Genomic DNA, 19,008 nt, shown 5'->3' with positions numbered 1-19,008 from the left:
GGGTTCTGTGCCAAGAACCAGATGCCTGCCTGCCCTTATGGCTGCTGGTCTTTCCTTCGTCTTGGGTCTCCTCCCCTCCAAGAGCTGGGGCGGGGGGTCGCAGAATTCATCTCAGCCGGCCTCTTAATGGACGTGGAAATCCTTCTTCCAAACCGGAGCGGTAGCAGCCTTTCCTTTACTTGAAGCCTTCTGGTTGCCGGACACTCACTACCTTACCAGGTCATCCAATCCATGACTAGGTCACTCTTTTTTGGACCTTAGCCATTGTTATTAATTAGACATGCATTATTTTTTACTTTTTGCTTTTTAGGGCCACGCCTACAGTATATGGAAGTTCCCAAGCTAGGGGTCGAATTGGAGCTACAGCTGCTGGCCTGCACCACAGCTCATGGCAACGCTGGATACTTAACCTGCTGAGCGAGGCCAGGGATTGAACCCCCAACTTCACCGACACTATGTCAGGTTCTTAACTCACTGAGCCATGATGAGAACTCCAAGGAAAGGTTTTTAAGTAACAGGTTTGTCCTTAGCAAGGACAAAATAACCACTAGGGATGGGTTTCTGGCTAAGGTTCAGTTTGACTCACTGCTTTTAGAGTCTGAGAGAAACAGAAGCTGCTTCTGAGGACCGGGAATGAACAAGCCTCAGCTAGGAAGTGGGTCTATCCCGGGAAGCTAAAAAGTTATTATGAGCACTTCTATTCAATAAATGAACGTGAACACACAAGACTGTGTATAGATTATAATTTCAAAAAGGCATGCGTGGAGTTCCCGTTGTGGCTCAGTGGTTAATGAATCTGACTAGGAACCATGAGATTGCGGGTTCGATCCCTGGCCTCGCTCAGGGATCTGGCGTTGCCGTGAGCTGTGGTGTAGGGGGAAGACAGGGCTCGGATCTCACATTGCTGTGGCTGTGGTGTAGGCCGGCAGCTGTAGCTCCAATTCAACCCCTAGCCTGGGAACCTCCATATGCCTTGGGTGCAGCCCTAGAAAAGACAAAAAAAGACACGCAGACACACACACACACACGCGCACAAAAGGCAGAACCCCCATAAGCCTTACTCAAAACCAACCTGCCTTTGGACCCCACTGCTTCCAATGGCTTTTGTAGCAAGAAATCAAAAAGGGCATTATCCTGCTTGCGGAGAAGGCTGACAACTTCAGACACCAACGCCAACCCCCTGTAAGTTGCCCAATGACTCTGCCTCATTGGCCCCGCCTCTGCCACCTGGGAAATGGACTTCAGGCTTTGCACAGAGGCAGATGTGAGAGGCCACTGGCCCCAGTGAGTTGGTGCACCCCTCATTCCAGGCCAGTGGCTCCAGCATCTGGATCACTGGAAAGCTCATTCCACAGATTTCTTCCTCTTCCTTTGGATTCTACAGCTGTGGGATGTCACCCAGGAAGCTGTGTGTGTGTGTGTGTGTGTGTGTGTACATATATGTATTTTTTTCACCACGCTTCCTTTAATGGCCCTGATTTCCTCCCTCTTGTGAACCACACCCAAGGGCATGAGCATCAGCGACTAAACCTTGCAGCCAGCAAGGCTGGGGAGGGAGGAAGAGAGGCCCTGTAGGGATTTGAGAAAGGTCTTTGCCATTCCCCCAAAATAGCTGACTGGGGAAAGAAGCCTCAAACAAACCAAAAAAGTAAGCAAGACCCCCCATGCAGTACTGAATTGCTGAGTTTTTAATGTGCAACAAAAAACCTTGCCAAACAGCCCCCAAGGGAGCAGCCGGGGTGGGGGTGGGGCAGCTGGAAACACAGCAGGCAGGGGCGCCTGAGTGCAGGTGCAAATGCTTGGGGGTGGAGGGTGCTGGGCAAACTCAGGCAGGGTCTCAGGGTGCCTAGGAGGAACCTAAAGAGGGTGGGGATAGCAGGGTGTTTAGGACGTGGAGGGATCTCGGGGCTGGGGGCGGTGAGGATGGGGGGTGTCAGGGTTGAAGGGGACCTCTGAGATTCTGGAAGACCTTCGGGGTAAATGGGGGTATTTCAGTATCTGTGGGGGGTCCTCAGATGAAAGAGGATGCCTCAGTGGGCAGGGCTAGAGACTCAGGGTGGTGGGGATTTTCCAGGAGCTCTCAGCCGGCAGAAGCGGAGAGTGTGTCTGGGAGCAGGAGGAGAAAAATTGGGGGCGGGGGGCGTGGCGGGGGACTGGGATCACATGAAGGGGATCTCGGGCACTTGGAGAGGTGTCACGGTGCAGAGGGGTCCTGGGTTCTTGAAGGGGTGTCAAGGAGCACAGGGACCCTGGGGTGTGTAGAGGGGAGTTGGGGGTCACACAGAGGGCATCTTGGGCACTTGGACGGGGGTCAGGGGCTGGAGGGGATCCCAGGGCTTGTGGAAGGGGTCCGGGCGTGGAGGGAGCTCTCTCGGGCCGCCAGGCGGGGCGCTCAGCTGGCCTTGCACTCGCTTGCGCGCCGCCGCTTCCTGTGCTCGGCGTGCTCCTGCGCCTGGTGCGCCCAGGGCCCGGGGCCGCACAGGGCCACCACGCAGCAGGCCAGGCGGCGGCCGGCGTTGCCGTTCTCCAGGCTGGCCTGGTTGCCGCCGCGGCCCAGGTCGTCCTCGCCCGCGTGGACCACCACCGCGCGGCCCGCGATCGAGTGCGGGCCGAAGAGCGAGGCGCCCGGGCTGGAGCGGTACCTCCAGATCTGGCCGTCGCGCACGGCGAAGTTGCCGAAGTCTCCCGGGTGCTGCGGATGTGGCACCTCCAGCGGGTTGTAGTGCGGCCCTGTGGAGTCGCAGCCCTGGCTCAGGTCCCCGAACTGGTGCACGTGGATGGCGCGGCTGGTGCTGTTGGGCTCGGCCGGGAAGCCCTTCAGGTGGAAGAAGGCCTCGAGCAGGGCGCCGGGCCGGAGCTGCCGGAAGAGCACAAGGCCGGTCACCTGGGGCTGCGCCGCGTCCAGCAAGACCGAAGGCTGCATCGAGCAGGTGGCGTGGAGCGCGGCCTCCTGGCCGCCGCCCGCCGCCCGCTGCTGCGTCAACTCCTGCCAGATCTCCGTCACTTTGGCCTGCATGTCCCGGATCTGCTCCTCCATGTGGGAGCCTGGCCGCTCCACGTCCACGTGGGTCAAGGCGTCGGAGGCGCCGGGCGCCAGGAGCAGGTAAGCACAGAGCAGCGTCAGCATGGCAGGAGTCGGGCACCTGCGGGGGCGGAAGCGAAGCTTAGTCACTCGAAACGTGGAATCCCAGGGACCCCGCATCCTTGAACCCATCCCCTCCCCGCAAAGGGTTCCCCGCCCAGCATGCTTTGGACACTTTTGTTCTTTGGGCCCCGCGTCTCTCCAGGCCGGGTCTCTCCAGGGCCTGATGTGTTCCAGGAACTGTGTTATGTGCTGGTGGAGACAAAATCTCGGGAAACTCATGAGGACTTTTCTGAGCCACAGATCTGATCACGGCCCTCTCAAGTCCCATCTCCATCCTGTGCGGAGCCTCAGGACAGTTGGCCGAGGGGTGGGGGGTTTCGAGGGATACAAGAGGGAGGGTCGTGACCCTTCCAGATCTCCTCTGACTCCTCTCTGCCCTTCAGCCCCTGCCGCTCTCTCTGCATCCTCTTCCTTAGAGGCCCGCATGAGGCTTGCTGCCACTGCCTTCTTGCAGGTGCAGCACCCTCTCTCCCAAGTGCCCTGTCCCCTCTTCCCTGCCATGCTCGCTAGACTTGAAGCCAGAAACTCAGTCTTATTCCTCACTATCCCCAGCATCCGGGTCTGCAGCTGGCAGGAGGAGACAGTATGGGAACGTTGAATGAGGAGTTCACGGTGAGACACATGTCCTCAAATCAATCCCATGCCATCCTGTGACTGAGGATGGAGCCTTGGGCTGGGGAAGGACAGAGTAAGTAGTGTCCATCTTCCTGGGGGACTCCAGGAAGGCTTCCCATAAGACAAGTAGGAGTTTTTCAGCCACGCCAGGTCAGAAGCCCATTACAGGTGGAGGAACACTGTGACATGTTCACAGGCTGTGAAAGAACACAGTTCTTTTTGGGGATGGGAGAAATTCCATGTGGCTGGACCATGGCCTCTGCCACCAGGGAGGAGTCGAGGCTCCAGAGAGAACTTGGAGCCTGGGACCAGAGGGGCTGGGTTTGCTGCACTCAAGAGGGTGGAGATTAGCCAGGAGGCTCGTGCAGGTGAACGTTTCAAAGCAGAAAAGTGTTGAGGTTGTGTTAGTTCATGAAGTCTGGCTGGAGAAAGGATGCGGGCTAGACTTTGGGGATGGAGAGGACAGGGGAGAAGGGATGGGAAGAGCCCAGGGAGAAATGGAGACGCGGAGGAGAAAGAGAGACAGTCGGAGGGTGATGAGTTAGCAAGAGTAACCACGATTCAGACCAGGAAGGATGAAGGCTTTTACCAAGGTGGTGGCAGCAGAGATGGAGGAGGGCGTGGGTTTAGGAGACATGCTGGGTACCACTGGCAGTGGGGAGGAGGCGTCGGGGATGACGAGTTCCCAGCAGGGGAAACTAAAAGAATGGATGGTGGTATCAGACCCAGAGAAGGAGGGAAACGGGCAAGTTCAGCCTGAGCCCGCTGAAGACGAGGTGCCGGTGGCTGCCCGGCAGGGTTGTGGGGCAGATGGTTGGAAACCAGGGTTCTGGCCCTTGGAGGAGACAGAGTAGCTGGAAGGGATTCTCCATGTTGGCCACACATCACATTCTGGCTCTTAAAAATCAGATGCCTGGGTCCCACCCTAAGAGATTCTGATTCAGTGGGCACGAGTTGTTTTGCTTAGAGTGTCATCAAAGATTCAGGAATTTTTGAGTCGCCCATGTACTAAGTGCAACATCATAGGGGAAGTGATGGACTCTTAGCTGTAACACAAGGCTGGCAGTGCCACTGAGGGTCACTGGGAGGATTAAAGGAAATATGATATTGGGCTATTTTCACATTTTTAAGTCCACCCACAAGGATCAGTGCTCCCTCCAAAAAGCTGGTTTGAGAGTCAGCTGTATTTCAAAGGCCTCTCCAACTCCAAAGCCAGTGCCATATTATAATTAAACTCTGAGGCTGAGTGATTATGCTTTCCATAACCTTAACAGAAAGGCAACCGAGTATGGTGATTAAAAAAATGGATTCCAAAACTCACTGGCTGCATCTGAAGCCTGACTCGGCCACTTGCTTACTCTCTAAGAGTTAGCGTAATTGTTATTTTCACTGCAGAGTAGCACAGAAAATGCTGGACAACAAACTCTGCAAACTCTAGTTGGGCTCCCCCCCCCCCCGCCATGGGCCTCAGTTTTCTTTTTATGGTCCCACACTTGTGGCATATGGAAGTTCCAAGGGCAGGGGTTGAATTGAACTGCAGCTGCAGCCTATGCCACAGCCACGGCAACACCAGATCTGAGCCACATCTGCGACCTAGGCCACAGCTTGCAGTAATGCCAGATCCTTAACCTACTGAGGGAGGCCCAGGATCGAACCCTCGTCCTCACAGAGAACATCAGGTCCTTAACCCACTGAGCCACAGTGGGAACTCCGAACCTCAGTTTTCTTATCTGCAAATAGAGGTAATAATACTTACCTTAGAGGCTTGACTGTGAGGCTTAAAAGACACAATTAGAATTGCTAACATTTCCTGAACACACATGCAGGCACTGTTAAAAGCACTTCGTGTGTGTTGGTTCATGTAAGCTTCACGAGAACCCCGTGGGGTGGACGTTACTGTCATCCTCATTCTAGAGGAGGGACACTGAGGCACAGAAAGGCAGGTGTCTTGCCCGGCTCTTCACGTGCCGTAATAGCTGAGGGCAGGATTCGAAAGGGTGTCGTCTGCTCCAAACCCAAGGCTTAGGACCACACTGAAGAGCTCTCATCTAAGGCACGCAGCCCAGAGCCTGGTACATAGAAAATTCTGAGGAACTGGCAGCTCTTAGCTATCAGAGAGCACCTGCAGCTAGAAATTTCAGGACCGTCAGCTGAAAGATGCTATTGAAGCCATGGGAGAAGGAGGTGGCCAGGAAAGGCTCCACAAAGGCGCGACAGGTAGGAGAAAATCCAGAAAGCGACGTCAAGGGAACCACCTCTGATGTGATCTGGTTCCTACGCTGAAGCCCCAGGGAGTGGGTGCAGGGTAGGGCCCATCCCTGAGGCCAGGCCCTGGCCTCCAGCTCTCCATCGTCAGGCATCCACCCCTCTCCTTCTGAATCTGTCCTGCCCCTCAGGAGAGCTCTGCCGACTGGCAGGTTTTTCCTTAAAAACATAGAGCAAAAACAGATTGTTTTGGATGTGTCCAGGAAGCTTTCTTTTCCAAGAATGCTTGGGTAATAATTAACACTTGAAGGAGATGTTTTCCTCGTAACACAAAGAGAACTCTTCTTAAAGCACCTGCCTCCTTGGGTCTTCAGCTTTCCACTTCCAGCCCTCGAGGCCAGTCTGCCTCAGACCCCCCCTTCTTGCCCAGCCCCCCATTTCATTTGAGCCATGGATGACCAAGTGGTTTTTGGAGGGCCTGCCTGGTCCAGAGGGGAGGACAGTCAGAGACAGGGGACAAAGGAAGCCACCAGCTTGCGCCTCCTTCCTGAGTTGGGTCTCTGAAGACAGACAGCTCCGGGGTTTTCAGATGCCTGGGGTCCCTCTGAGAAGGGCTCCCAGCCCTGAGTCTGAGCCAGCCAGTCCCCTCCTGCTTTGTGCCTCCCCTAAGCAGGTGGCTTTTCCTCGCCACCCAAGCCAGACAGCATCCAGAAAGGCCACCTGCCTTACCCCAGCTTTCTCTTTTCTCTAACTGGGAGGACACGAAGGTCCTCTTGGACTGGCCTCAGCAGATCCAAACACAGACCTTTCCCCTCCCTGGTTGCCTTCCTCGCCCCCCTCCCCAGCTCCCCCCTGCCGGCCACCGCCACCGCGGAGCAGCTGAAGTCTGTTTCTCTCCCAAGAAGAGGATCAGATACTTTTCCCAGCAGAGGCTGGATGCCCCACCCGCTTCAGACTCAGGAAGTGCGCCCGAGAAGCCTGAAAGGAACCTCGACGTGCCACCCACCTTTCCAGCTCTTCCAAGAGAGCCTTCCCTCCCGGGAAATGGGGAGCAGCACCCGCCTGGCCGTCGTCGTCGCTACAGGAAGGTGGCTGGCAGAAGCCTGGGCTGTTTGTGGCCCGCGGGGCAGCCTCGGGGGCGTGGTCCTCGCGAGGAAAGAAGGGCATTGGGCCGGTTTGGGGAGGGAAGCGGGCCGGGCGGCCCCGCCGCGGTGTCGCCTCGCCTCCTCCAGCTCGGGGGCCCCTCCTCCCCCGCCCCCGCCCCCGCCCCACCCCCTGGCCAAGTATCCCTTTTTTGTGACTTCACTGGTCTGTGTGGACGTCGCAAGTGACCTTCAGGGCGCAGCCAGGGAATAAAAAGTAGACAGAAAATAGCCTGTTTGGAGAGGTGTACAATGGTCTCTTTCTTGAGAGGCCCTTTGCTCTCCCCTGATTCCCTCCGCTATTGATTTTTTTTTTATTTTTTATTTTTTTAAGGGCCGCACCGGTGGCATATGGAGGTTCCCAGGCCAGGGGTTGAATCGGAGTTACAGCTGCCGGCCTACACCCCAGCCACAGCAACTCAGGATCTGAGCCGCGTCTGCGACCTACACCCCAGCTCAAGGCAACACCAGATCCTTAACCCACTGAGCCAGGGCAGGGATCCAACCCAAATCCTCATGGATACTAGTCAGATTCTTTACCGCTAATCCACAGCAGGAACCCTGGCTATTGATTTATTTTCCTCAGATGCTTCAAAGGTGGGAACGGACATTGCGCAAATCCGTGTGATGTTTTCTCCAGAACTGCGCTGCCATACCTGGGAGAGGCGAGAGGCAGCCAGGGAGCACTTACCCGCTGCGGCTGCAGAGTCCCAGCTGTGTCACTTCCTAAGGATGTGCTCCTGGACCCGCTCCCCTGCCTCCATTTCCTCATCTGTCAAATGGGGATGCGAGGCTTATGCGGTGCCCCACACAGAATGACACTCCTCCTGTTCTGGCTTCCTTATGAAAGTTACCAAGGAGTCTTTTAAAAGAGGGTGTGGTCTGGGGGAACCATGAGTGTTTCCCTCCCACAGAGGCCTTTCTTCCTTTGCTGCCATGATCTTGCCGCACCACCGCAGCTCTTTCCGGAAATAGAATTTTTTATCCCCCCCAGAAAAGCTCACAAAGGAAAAGGCAAGCTGTCTGCCTTCCGGCCTTCCTTCAATAAGTGCTTCGTGGGTGCCCACGCCATTGTGTGCTGGTACCCAAAGCTGCCTGCGCCCCTGCCCTCTGGGGCTCATACTCTGCAGAGGGAGCAGTGGTGTCAACAGACCCATCGAGTATGGAGTGGGACTGCAGCGGGGGAGGGATGGGCAAGGTCCTTAGAAACCCAAACCCTAGGCCTGGCTGCAGGGAGGCTTGTTCAAAATCTGGACTTCCAGGCTCCATCCCAGGCTGAAAGAATCCATTGCCAGCAGGGCTTCCTGGCATCATCTTTTTGTTTGTTTGTTTATTTATTTATTTATTAATGTATTTATTTATTTATTTTTAGGGCCTCACCCTTGGCATATGGAAGTTCCCAGGCTAGGGGTCAAATAGCCGCGTCCACACTGGATCAGAGCCACATCTGCTACATACAGCACAGCTCACAGCAGTTCTGGATCCTTTAACCCACTGAATGAGGCCAGGGATCAAACCCACATCCTCATGGATACCAGTCAAGTTCTTAACCCACTGAGCCTTGAAGGGAACACCTGGAATCATCTTTTTCAAAGCTGGTTATTCCAGAGAGCAGCCATCTTTGGGCACAGCAAGAACTCAAACGAAAGATCTTTGTCCTGTGGCAGCCAGTTCACAAGGTAAGATGGAAACTTCTGGGAACTCAGAGCCTCCAGCCCTCTGGGTCACTGAAGAACTCAAGCCTCATCAGCTCAACCCTTGCTACTCTGCATTCTGTTGCTGGGTGTAGGTGCCTTTGACTAATGACTTTTCCGAGTTCCAGATGCTGCCCGCCACTCTGCCCCACCCCGAAACATTCTCGTTTCTCGCTGTGAATCTTTCATCCAATTGGAAAAAAAAAATCTGTATTTCATTCAGTTCTGGAAATCATAAGTATGTCAGTTTGTAACTCCTGTTTCAAGCAGCACTTTCTTCACTTATCCTAATTTTATTTCTGTTAAGGGCCAAGAAAGCCTTCCTCCACGATGCTAGTCTAGGACTGGTGTTAACGTCCATATTCTCTTTCCTTTTTATGGCATTCCAGGGGAAATTTGCCTTTTGTTCATGGACCCCTGCCAGCATCCATTCTCCTTTCCTTTGGCAACAGCACCACAATTTCCTGCTTGGAACCCATGGCATTTTCAGTCCATGCAAGTGGTACTGACTTCACCCCTTGCTCCAGAGGTGGGCTCCTTTCCAGTCATAACATTGCATTGGTTCCAGGGCAATCCATTCAGAGCCAGGAAGATGTAGGGACATTTTTGCTGGGGCTGTTGTAAGAACTATCTCCCCTTTCCCAGTGGACTTGAAACTAGAGGAGAAAGAATGGAATTGGTGCAGCCCCCTTGCCCACCAAGGGAGAACCTGTGTGCGGCTAGGGCCTGTGAGGGAAATGGAATAAAAGTAGAGTGAAATTTGGACACAGTTGCAGTATTTGAGCTCCTGGATCCGGCTGTACCTGAAACTTTGTTTTCATATTGAGTGTCAAATACATTCTCTTTCTGCTTAAGGTGTTTGGGCTGAATTTTCTGCACTTGCAGCTGAACATTTTACAAAACGCTTTCTCATATAGTACTGTATTTAATGCTCACAATAATTTCATCGGATGGGCATTAATTTATTCACTTTGTAAATAAGGAAATGAGATTCAGAAAGAATAATAGATCAAGTATACTTCAGTTAAAAAAAAAAAAAAAAAAAAAGAAGAGGCCCAAAGTTGCAGAGCTAGAAAATGGCAGTTAGAATTTAAACTCTGATTCTTAATCCTGGCCCTTTAATCATTATACTTTATTACCTTCCAAACTAAAGGGAAGATGAAAGAAAAGTTAGAAACAACAAATGAGCCTATACCTCACAGTTATCTCTGGAACATCAGTGACTGCCTTGCAAACAAGACCCCTAACCATTGACCTCTGTTCTCTCCCTGTCTGTTAATGTATAATACAGCAGAAAATCAAGCAAGCATTGTAAATCAGCCGTTATTAGGAGATGCATTCGAAAGCCCTCCTGGAGTTCCTGCTGTGGTGCACTGAGGTCAGTGGCATCTCTGGAGCCCTGGGACACAGGTTCGATCCCTGGCCCAGCACAGTGGATTAAGGATGCAGCATTGCCACTTCGGCCTGGATCCTTGGCCCGGGAACTCCATAAGCCCTTGGGTGAGGGGAACCTCCTGTCTGCGGAGATGAGATCTCTGCTAGAAAGCTTCGTACTTTTTGTACTTCTTTTATGTAGGATATCCGTTGTAAATAGCTTCCTCTTCGTCATGTTGAGAAATCCAATGGAATTAAATTCTGCCAGGAAACAAAGCAGTTACCGTGAGGAGGAAATTTTTGAGGGCAACAATTAGGGTTTCAGGTTGCCTCCCTAACAGGCCAGGTTCTGTGATGACAGTTTACCTGACCAGAGCACTTCAGACACATTCGAGAAAATGCCAGGTGTGTCTTGCCTGCCTGAGGTTTTCTCAGAAGCCCCCTAGAGAGGAGGAGTGGGACCAAGGACCTGCATTAATTCAACCTTGAATCGTGCCATTTCGTCCAAACACATCAGCATAATATGGGGGAAAGGAGATGCCTGTTGGCAAGGTAGGCAGAGAGAAAAGAAACATCATTTTTATTAACAGTCATAAAACACTACTACCTCGCATGGATTAAATGCCTCTTGCGTGTCAGACACTGGTGAAGTGACTTAGATGCACCTTTGCGTTGTATTAACAGCTCTGCTCTTCAGTGAAGAGGAGAGACCGCGTCTGGGTCCCCGCCGCCTTCTGGGAAGTTTCCTTTTCATCCTGAAAACGTCACCCTTCCGTTCCAGTGTGCATGCACCCAAAGGTAATGAAAACCAGTCAGAACCAGGAATTTCTCAACTAGTTGCACTTGGCTGACCATGGGAGGAGAGGAGGCGGTGCAGCGCACGACAGCAGCGCCTTTCTGAGAAGGTGAGTGTGTGCAGAATATTCTCTCGGAAAAACACCAGAGTTAAATCCCTCCAAGCTAAGTTCTTCATGGACCCTGACCCTGCCTCTAGCTCCATTTCCTGCCCATACCTGTGTGGCACATAAAAACAAAAGAGCAGTGTGACTAATTTAAAAGCTTACCCAATGAAGCGCTTATTTCCTCAAAATAATTGGGTGGTACCCTCCACTTGGGAAAAGAGAAGCATTTTTCAGCTTATTTTCTTGTTCTATTTATTTTAAAATATTTATTGACCCAAAGGCCATATGGTCCCCTCTTCTTACTGCCTCCCTCCATAGAAGCTGCAAAGCCTGGCGCTTTGCTTTCCCAGCATCCCTTTCAGCTAGTGGTGGTCATGTGACTCAGTTATAGCCATTGAGACCTCACCCGATGTGGCTTTGGGGAAAGCTCTTACTTTCATTATAGAAGAGACAGAAATAGCCTGTGCTGCCTCTTTCTCCTTCCCCTTGTCTTGAACATGAATTTGATGCCTAGCAATGCGGCAGTTACCTTGGGACTATAAGTTGGTAAGAATGAAGACGAAAGCCAGCACGCACAGGTTGAAGGGGAAAGGATGAAAAGAACCCAGGACCTCAAAACTTCATTGAAAAAATAAATTAAAAGCTAAAGGAGGAAGAAAGTCTCATTGAGCACCTTAATGAACACCAGCACAGTTGTAGTTTTCTTGTAATGGGAGAAAATAACCTTCAGTGTGTTCCACTGTTAGTGGGTTTCTGTTACTTGCAGCCAAATTCATGCCTAAGTGATAGAGTCGTGTTCCAGACTCCGCACTGGGCAGCATGACTATGAAGATGTCGCAGTCATAGCCTTCGTTCAGGTGGCTGGTGATCTATTTGAAGAGACCTACATATGAAGGACCAAAGATCTTCCCCAATGTCAGTCCCCTCTTTTACAGATAACAAAACTGAAACCCACAGTGGTTACTTGACTTGTCCAGTGTCACGCCTGTTCTGTGCAGAGATCAAGAAGGACTTGAGCGTAGATCACTGAACCCTCAGATTGATGCCCTTACTATGTCACCAGTTCTGAGGCTTCATAGACCTTCCCTTCACCTTTGCCCCGCTGACCCCTTCACATACATCCCGCAACCTCACAGGTGGAAGAAAAACTCTCCTTGCTCAGAAGACCAGCCTTGCCCCATCCCTTTTCTCTACACCTTCAGAACAACCAAACTAACAGAAAAGATGGACAGAAAATGCCCAGGATCCACACCAAAAAAACAAACAACCCCATCAAAAAATGGGCGGAAGATCTAAACAGACAGTTCTCCAAAAAAGACATACAGATGGCCGAGAAATATATGGAAAAATGTTCAGCATCACTCATTATTAGAGAAATGCAAATCAAAACCATGATGAGGTACCACCTTACACCAGCCAGAATGGCCATCATCAAAACGGCTACAAACAATAACTGCTGGAGAGGGGGTGGAGAAAAAGGAACCCTAGTACACTGTTGGTGAGATTGTAAATTGGTGTAACCACTGTGGAAAGCAGTATGGAGATTCCTCAGAAAACTAAACATAGAACTACCATTTGACCCAGCAATCCCACTCCTGGGCATCTATCCAGAGAAAACCACAACTCGCAAAGACACATGTTCATTGCAGCACTATTTACAATAGCCAAGACGTGGAAACAACCTCAATGTCCATCGACAGAGGAGTGGATCAAGAAGATGTGGTACATATACACAATGGAATATTACTCAGCCATCAAAAAGAATGAAATACCAGCATTTTTAGCAACATGGATGGACCTAGAAACTATCATGCTAAGTGAAGTCAGCCATACAATGAGACACCAACATCCGATGCTTTCACTGACATGTGGAATCTGAAAAAAGGACAGACGGAACTTCTTTGCAGAACAGATGCTGACTCACAGACAATGAAAAACTTATGGTCTCCAGAGGAGACACTTTGGGGGGTGGGGGGATGTGCTTGGGCTGTGGGATGGAAATCCTGTGAAATCGGATTGTTATGATCATTATACAACTACAGATGTGATAAATTCATTTGAGTAATAAAAAGAAAAAGAAAAAAAAAAAGACAGTAAAAAAAAGAAAAAGGAAACGCCCAGGAAGCTTGTGCAAAATGCACAAACACTACCACATGTAGAGAATAGGATCCAGAAACAGAAGTGATAAGACATGCTCTACTCCTAGGATCATAGAAAATTGATGCTGAAAGAAACTATAGAGGAAAGGTCCTCTGACTCAGCCTCTATTTTAGAAAAGGATTTAGGAAGTCAAAATGCTGACAGATTTCAGTAAGCCTCAGATTAAAAGCCCAGGGAATAAAATAGAGAAGCAGCCATGTGTCGCCCTCAGAAAATGAATCCAGTCTAGTTCTGGCCCTTTTTAAGTGATGATCTCCAGTGGAGTGGGTAGCACCTCCCCTCACAGCCTCCTAACCATCACCCACCAAGACCACCCAGAGATGAATCCATAGGGCAGCAGCGTCTGGGGGATTAGAAGGTTCTGCATTGTAGACCTAGTAGTATATTTTGATTTTCATTTCACAAAATTTTGCGGCAATCTGAACAAGCAATCAACCTCATTACAGTTCTTCTGGGTCCAGGCCCAGCTGCACAGAATCCAGCTCGCCCTTCCTGGAGAGAACAGGAGTAGGGTTGGGTCTCAGGACCTCCTGCTCATAGAGGGGATGTAACAGGAGCTGCTGGCAGCCCCGGCTGAAGATCAGGGCAGGGCACTCTTTGAAGGTTTCTCCAACTTCTGTCCATAAAGCTTCTCATTGATCTTTCTCCACAGAACCTTTACATCATCGATGTTCATCAGGGAAATTGGCCTGTAATTTTCTTTTTTTGTGGTATCTTTGGTTTGGGTATCAGGGTGATGGTGGCCCCATAGAATGAGTTTAGGAGTGTTCCTTCCTCTCCAGTTTTTTTTTTTTTTTTTTTTGGAATAGTTTCAGAAGGATAGGTGTTAGCTCTTCCCCTAAATGTTTGATAGAATTCGCCTGTGAAGCCATCTGGTCCTGGACTTTTGTTTGGTGGAAGTTTTTAAATCACAGTTTCAATTTCAGGACTTGTGATTGGTCTCTTCATCTTTTCTATTTCATCTTGGTTTAGTCTTGGAAGATAGTACTTTTCTCAGAATTTGTCCATTTCTTCTAGGTTTTCTGTTTTATTGGTGTATAGCTGCATATAGTAGTCTCTTATGAGCCTTTGTATTTCTGTGCTGTCTGTTGTTACATCTCCTTTTTCATTTCTAATTTTATTGATTTGAGTCCTCACAAAACCTGTACATCAAAAGCAGGAATTTATCTCTGGTTAGCCTATTTCCCTCAAAAGCCAAGGCAGACGAGCTTGTTTCTAACTATTGGCTCAACTACTTTATTTTACTTATGGAGATATGTTGTAATAATCAGAACATTGTTCTGGTTGGGGATTATTGATCAGAATAAAGTTATCTTCTCATCGGTGAGCATATATTTATTTTATAAGCGTGAATATAGACTTGAAATTGTTTTTAAAATGTATTACAAGGAGAGAACAGCCATTGGTAAAAGGAAAAATCCATGCCTAGGCCGAAACCATCCTCTCTTTGATGAATTCTAACCCTCAAAGTTAGATCATCTCAAACAGAACTTGAGTATTTACTACAACAGGAATTGAAAACTCAGACACATATGGGAACCAGACAGGTCACATCATGAATAAAGTGAGTCGGGTACCTGTTGTCTCATTTTTGTCTTTAAACACAGTCTTCTTAGCTACATTGTGTCTTAATCTTTTAGTGGAGATGTGAACTATTTCTCTTCTATGAGGAAGATAGCAACAGCCCACTGAAAAATGGCAACTCGGCTTCGATGCCTGGGAAACAACAAGGAGGAGTGGGGACTGGAGAGAACATTCCAGATCTATAGGGGGCAGCAGCTGCCAACCAGATGTTGTCCTATGGGAGTGCTGTTTGTTCTTGCCCATCTTCTATTTCTCAAGAGAGGCCCGAGATTCATATCTCTGTATGGTATCTCTCATTTTTAAAATGATGACTCACTGGTATTATTGGATGCCTATAAGAGACACATAGCAAACATAAAAATACAGATAAATTGGCAGTACAAGGATGAAAACAAGACCATGCAAGTAATAAGCATAAGATGAGCACAATTATATTAATATCAGATAAAGCAGATATTAAGACAGAGAATGATTCCTATAGATAATCTCAGCAACTGGATATTTCAGGATGATGAAAGCCCTGTTTATCTGGAAGACAATAATCCTTAATGTTTATATGCCCAATAACAAAGCACTAAACTACATTAACGAAAACTTGGCGAAAGAGAAAAATAAATAAATCCATAATCATACTTGGGCATGTTTAGCATACTTTCTTATTCATTGATAGAACAAATAAATAAAACAGTTGGCATGTAGATTATCTGAACAACACTATCAACCAACTGACTGAAATTATATTCCCAACAATGGCGGAATAAATGTTCTTTTCAGGTTTACATGAAATATTCACCAAGATAGACCACATCCTAGTCTATCATAGTTTCATTAAATTTAAAAAGGTTAAAGCCTTATAGTCCATGTTATCTGATTGCAGTGAAATAAAAATAGAAATCAATAACAGTAAAAAATCTAGAAAATCTCCAAATATATGGAAATTAAATAATGCACATTAAATAATCCATGAGTCAAAGAAACCATAAGGGAAATTAGAAAATACTTCTAAGTGAATCATAATGAAAACAATATATCAAAATTTGTGGAATACAGCCAAAGCAGTTATTGGAGGAAAATATATAATTTTAAATGCCTATAGTAGAAAAATAGAAAGGTTTAAATGTTAAGAAGCTAGAAAAATCACAGCAATGTAAGTAGAAGGAAAGAAATAATAGAATAAATCAATGAAATTGAGAAAAGGTAAACCTTACAGAAGTTTTAAAAAGCCAAAAGAAAATACTTTAGAAAGGTTAATAAAATTGATAAAGTTCCAATAAGACTAATTAAAAGAGAGAAACCCAAATTACCAATCTAAGAAATGAAAGAGAGCATATCACTTCACATTCTATACCTATGAAAAGGATAAGTAAATATTCTGAACAATTGTTTGTAAATTCAATAACTGAAACAAATTGGAAAAACTCGTGAAAATCACAGCTTATCAAAATTGGCACAGTAAAAATAGTTTAAATGGCCCTATAGATTTTTTAAAAATCTATTTCAAAATGTAAAAATCCTTTCCATAAAGAAAAGCGTAGACCCCTATGGGTTCACTGGTGAATTCTGCCAAAGAGTTATCAAATATTTAAGAAAAGAAGAAGTAATACCACACTTACACAAACTTAGAAAATAGAGGAGAAAATTCTTCTCAGTTCATTTTATGAGACTAGCATAACCCTGAAACCAAAATCCCTATAGACCAATGTCCTTCATAAACACAGAGAAAAATTCCTCAACAAAATATTAGCAAGATAAATTCAGAAAAATATAAGATGTAAAATATATCATGACCAAATAGAATTTATCTCAGAAATGCAAGATTGGTTTAACACTTGAAAATTTACCTATGCATTTCACCACATTAGCAGAATAAAGGAGAAAAATCACATAAGTACCTCAATAGGGGAAGAAAAAGTTTTTATGAGGTTGCAGGTTCAGATCCCTGGCCCAGTTCAGTGGGTTAAGGATCCGGCGTCGCCATGAGCTGTGGTGTAGGTCACAGACACGGCTCAGATCTGGCATTGCTGTGGCTCTGGCATAGGCCAGCAGCAACAGCTCCAATTCAACCTCTAGCCTGGGAACATCCATATGCCATGAGTGCGGCCCTAGAAAAAAAAAAAAAAAAGACGAAAAAAAGAAAAAGTTTTTAACAAAATCCAACCCCATTCATGATAAGAACTCTTTTCAAATAAGGAATAGAGAGGAACCTCCTGGATTTCATTAAAGGCAGCAATGAAAAACCTACAGGTGACAGCATAGGTATTAGAGAAATATAGACTACCTTCCACTTAAGACTAAGAACAAAGTACAGATATCTCCTCATCCTACCTCCATTCAATGGTGTACTGGACATCCTTGCCAATGCAGTAAGACAAGAAAAAAAGCATGGATATTGAGGAGGAGGAAAGTAAATATACAGACATTATGATTGACTACACAGAACATTTTAAGGACTATTAAAAATCACTGTTGGAGTTCCCACTGTGGCTCAGTGGGTTAAGAACCCAACCAGTATCCATGAAGATGCAGGTTCAATCCCTGGCCTTGCCCAGTGGGTTAAGGATCCAGCATTGCTGCAAGCTGCAGTGTGGGTTGCAGATGTGGCTCAGATCTGGCATTGCTGTGGCTGTGGCATAGGCAGCTGCAGCTCCCATTTGACCCCTAGCCTAGAAAGTTCCATGTGCCTTGAGTACGGGCCCTAAAAAGGCAAAAACAAAACAAAAAACACTACTATAAAGTGTAAAAGAATTTAACAAGGTAACATAATACAGTCAGTAAATGAAAATAGACTGAATTTTTATATACTGGCAACAAACATTTGAAAATGAAATAGATACCATTTATTCTTTATAGCATCAAAGAATAAACTATTCGATAATAAATTTAGAAAAAGATTTTAATCCTCAACCCTTATACTGTACAAAATGTATAAAAATACACACTGTTTCTGAGAGATATTAAAGTAGATCTAATACAGGTATGTCATATTCATGGATTCTGAAATTCGGTATTGTTAAGATGTCAGTTATCTCGGATTCAGTGCAATTCTAGTCAGAAGCCCAGCAGACTTTTTTGTAGAAAGTGAAGAGGCAATTCTACGATGTACCTGAAAAATCGAAGGATCTAAACTAGCTAAAATAATTTTGGGGAAAAAATTTAGAGGACTTACCCTACCTGACCTCAAGATCTATTAGAAAGCTCTATTAACCGGGTGTAGGAGATAAATCTTTCTGACCTTCAAGTAGCTAAAGATTGCTTAGTAGAAAAACATCAATCATAAAGGAAAATCTGGAGTTCCCACTGTGGCTCAGCAGTAATGAACCATATCTATGAGTATCTGTGAGGGAACGAATCTGCCTAGCATTCATGAGGATGCAGTTTCAATCCCCAGTCTCACTCATTGGGTTAAGGATCCGGCACTGCTGTGAGCTATGGTTTAGGTCGAAGATGCAGCTTGGATCTGGCGTGGCTGTGGCTGTGGTGTGGGCCAGCGGCTACAGTTCCAATTCAACCCTTGGCCTAGGAACCTCCATATGCTACAGGTGCAGATTTAAAAAAAAAAAAAAATGGATCAAAGAATTATACCGATACTTAAATACAGAGGCCAATCAGCATTTTCATTGGTCATCAGGAAAGTGCAAAACAAAAGCACAATTGAATATTACCATACATCAATATTCTTAGAATTCTCAGACATTTATTGGTGAGAGAGTAAAATGGTAAGCCACTTTGGAAAACTCTTCAGAAGTTTCTTATGGGGTTAAATATACATATAACATGTAATCCAATAATTTCATTCCTAGATATTTACTCAAGAGACATGAGAATGTATATCCACACAAAGATTTATACAAGAATATGCATAAGAGCCTTGTCCACAATTGTTCCACTGGAAACGTCACAAATGTCCATCAGCAGGTGCATAGATCATCTATGTTGTATTACCTTAATTGGACACTTTCAGAAATAAGAAGGAATAAACTGCTAGTTCCTACAACAACAAGGATTGATATCAACGATACTACCCTGAGTGGAAGAACCCAGACGCAAAGTAGTATATTGTAAAGTTCTTGAAGAGGTTACCTAATCTTTTGTCATAGAAATCAGAACGATGGCTCCTTAGGATGGGAATGAAGAAGCACTGAGTGTGGGAGCATGTCAGAATTACTTGCAAAGCAACATGAGAAACA

At 47.2% G+C, this 19,008-nt stretch overlaps 1 protein-coding gene across 2 annotated transcripts; it reads right to left on the bottom strand.

Moving 5' to 3' along the window:
- Positions 1,666-7,189, bottom strand: SOD3 (superoxide dismutase 3). Of its 2 annotated transcripts, XM_021100523.1 has the most exons (2): positions 6,972-7,189; positions 1,666-3,143 (listed from the first exon to the last, which is right to left on the bottom strand). In XM_021100523.1, exons 1-2 carry the CDS (start codon positions 7,130-7,132, stop codon positions 2,393-2,395), a joined length of 912 nt encoding a protein of 303 aa, XP_020956182.1. In that variant the 5' UTR covers positions 7,133-7,189; the 3' UTR covers positions 1,666-2,392.

Source organism: Sus scrofa, chromosome 8 (assembly GCF_000003025.6).
Source record: "Sus scrofa isolate TJ Tabasco breed Duroc chromosome 8, Sscrofa11.1, whole genome shotgun sequence".
Taxonomy (NCBI): domain Eukaryota; kingdom Metazoa; phylum Chordata; class Mammalia; order Artiodactyla; family Suidae; genus Sus; species Sus scrofa.
The sequence above is the reverse complement of the archived record's forward strand: the minus strand, read 5'-3'. Positions and strand labels throughout refer to the sequence as shown.

Excerpts from the sequence above, each read along its gene's own strand:
- SOD3 (XM_021100523.1), bottom strand. The coding sequence starts at position 7,132 with ATGCCCTTCTTTCCTCGCGAGGACCACGCCCCCGAGGCTGCCCCGCGG. Across the intron at positions 3,144-6,971 it reads CTCTTGGAAGAGCTGGAAAG|GTGCCCGACTCCTGCCATGC; the intron begins GTGGGTGGCACG and ends CCGCCCCCGCAG.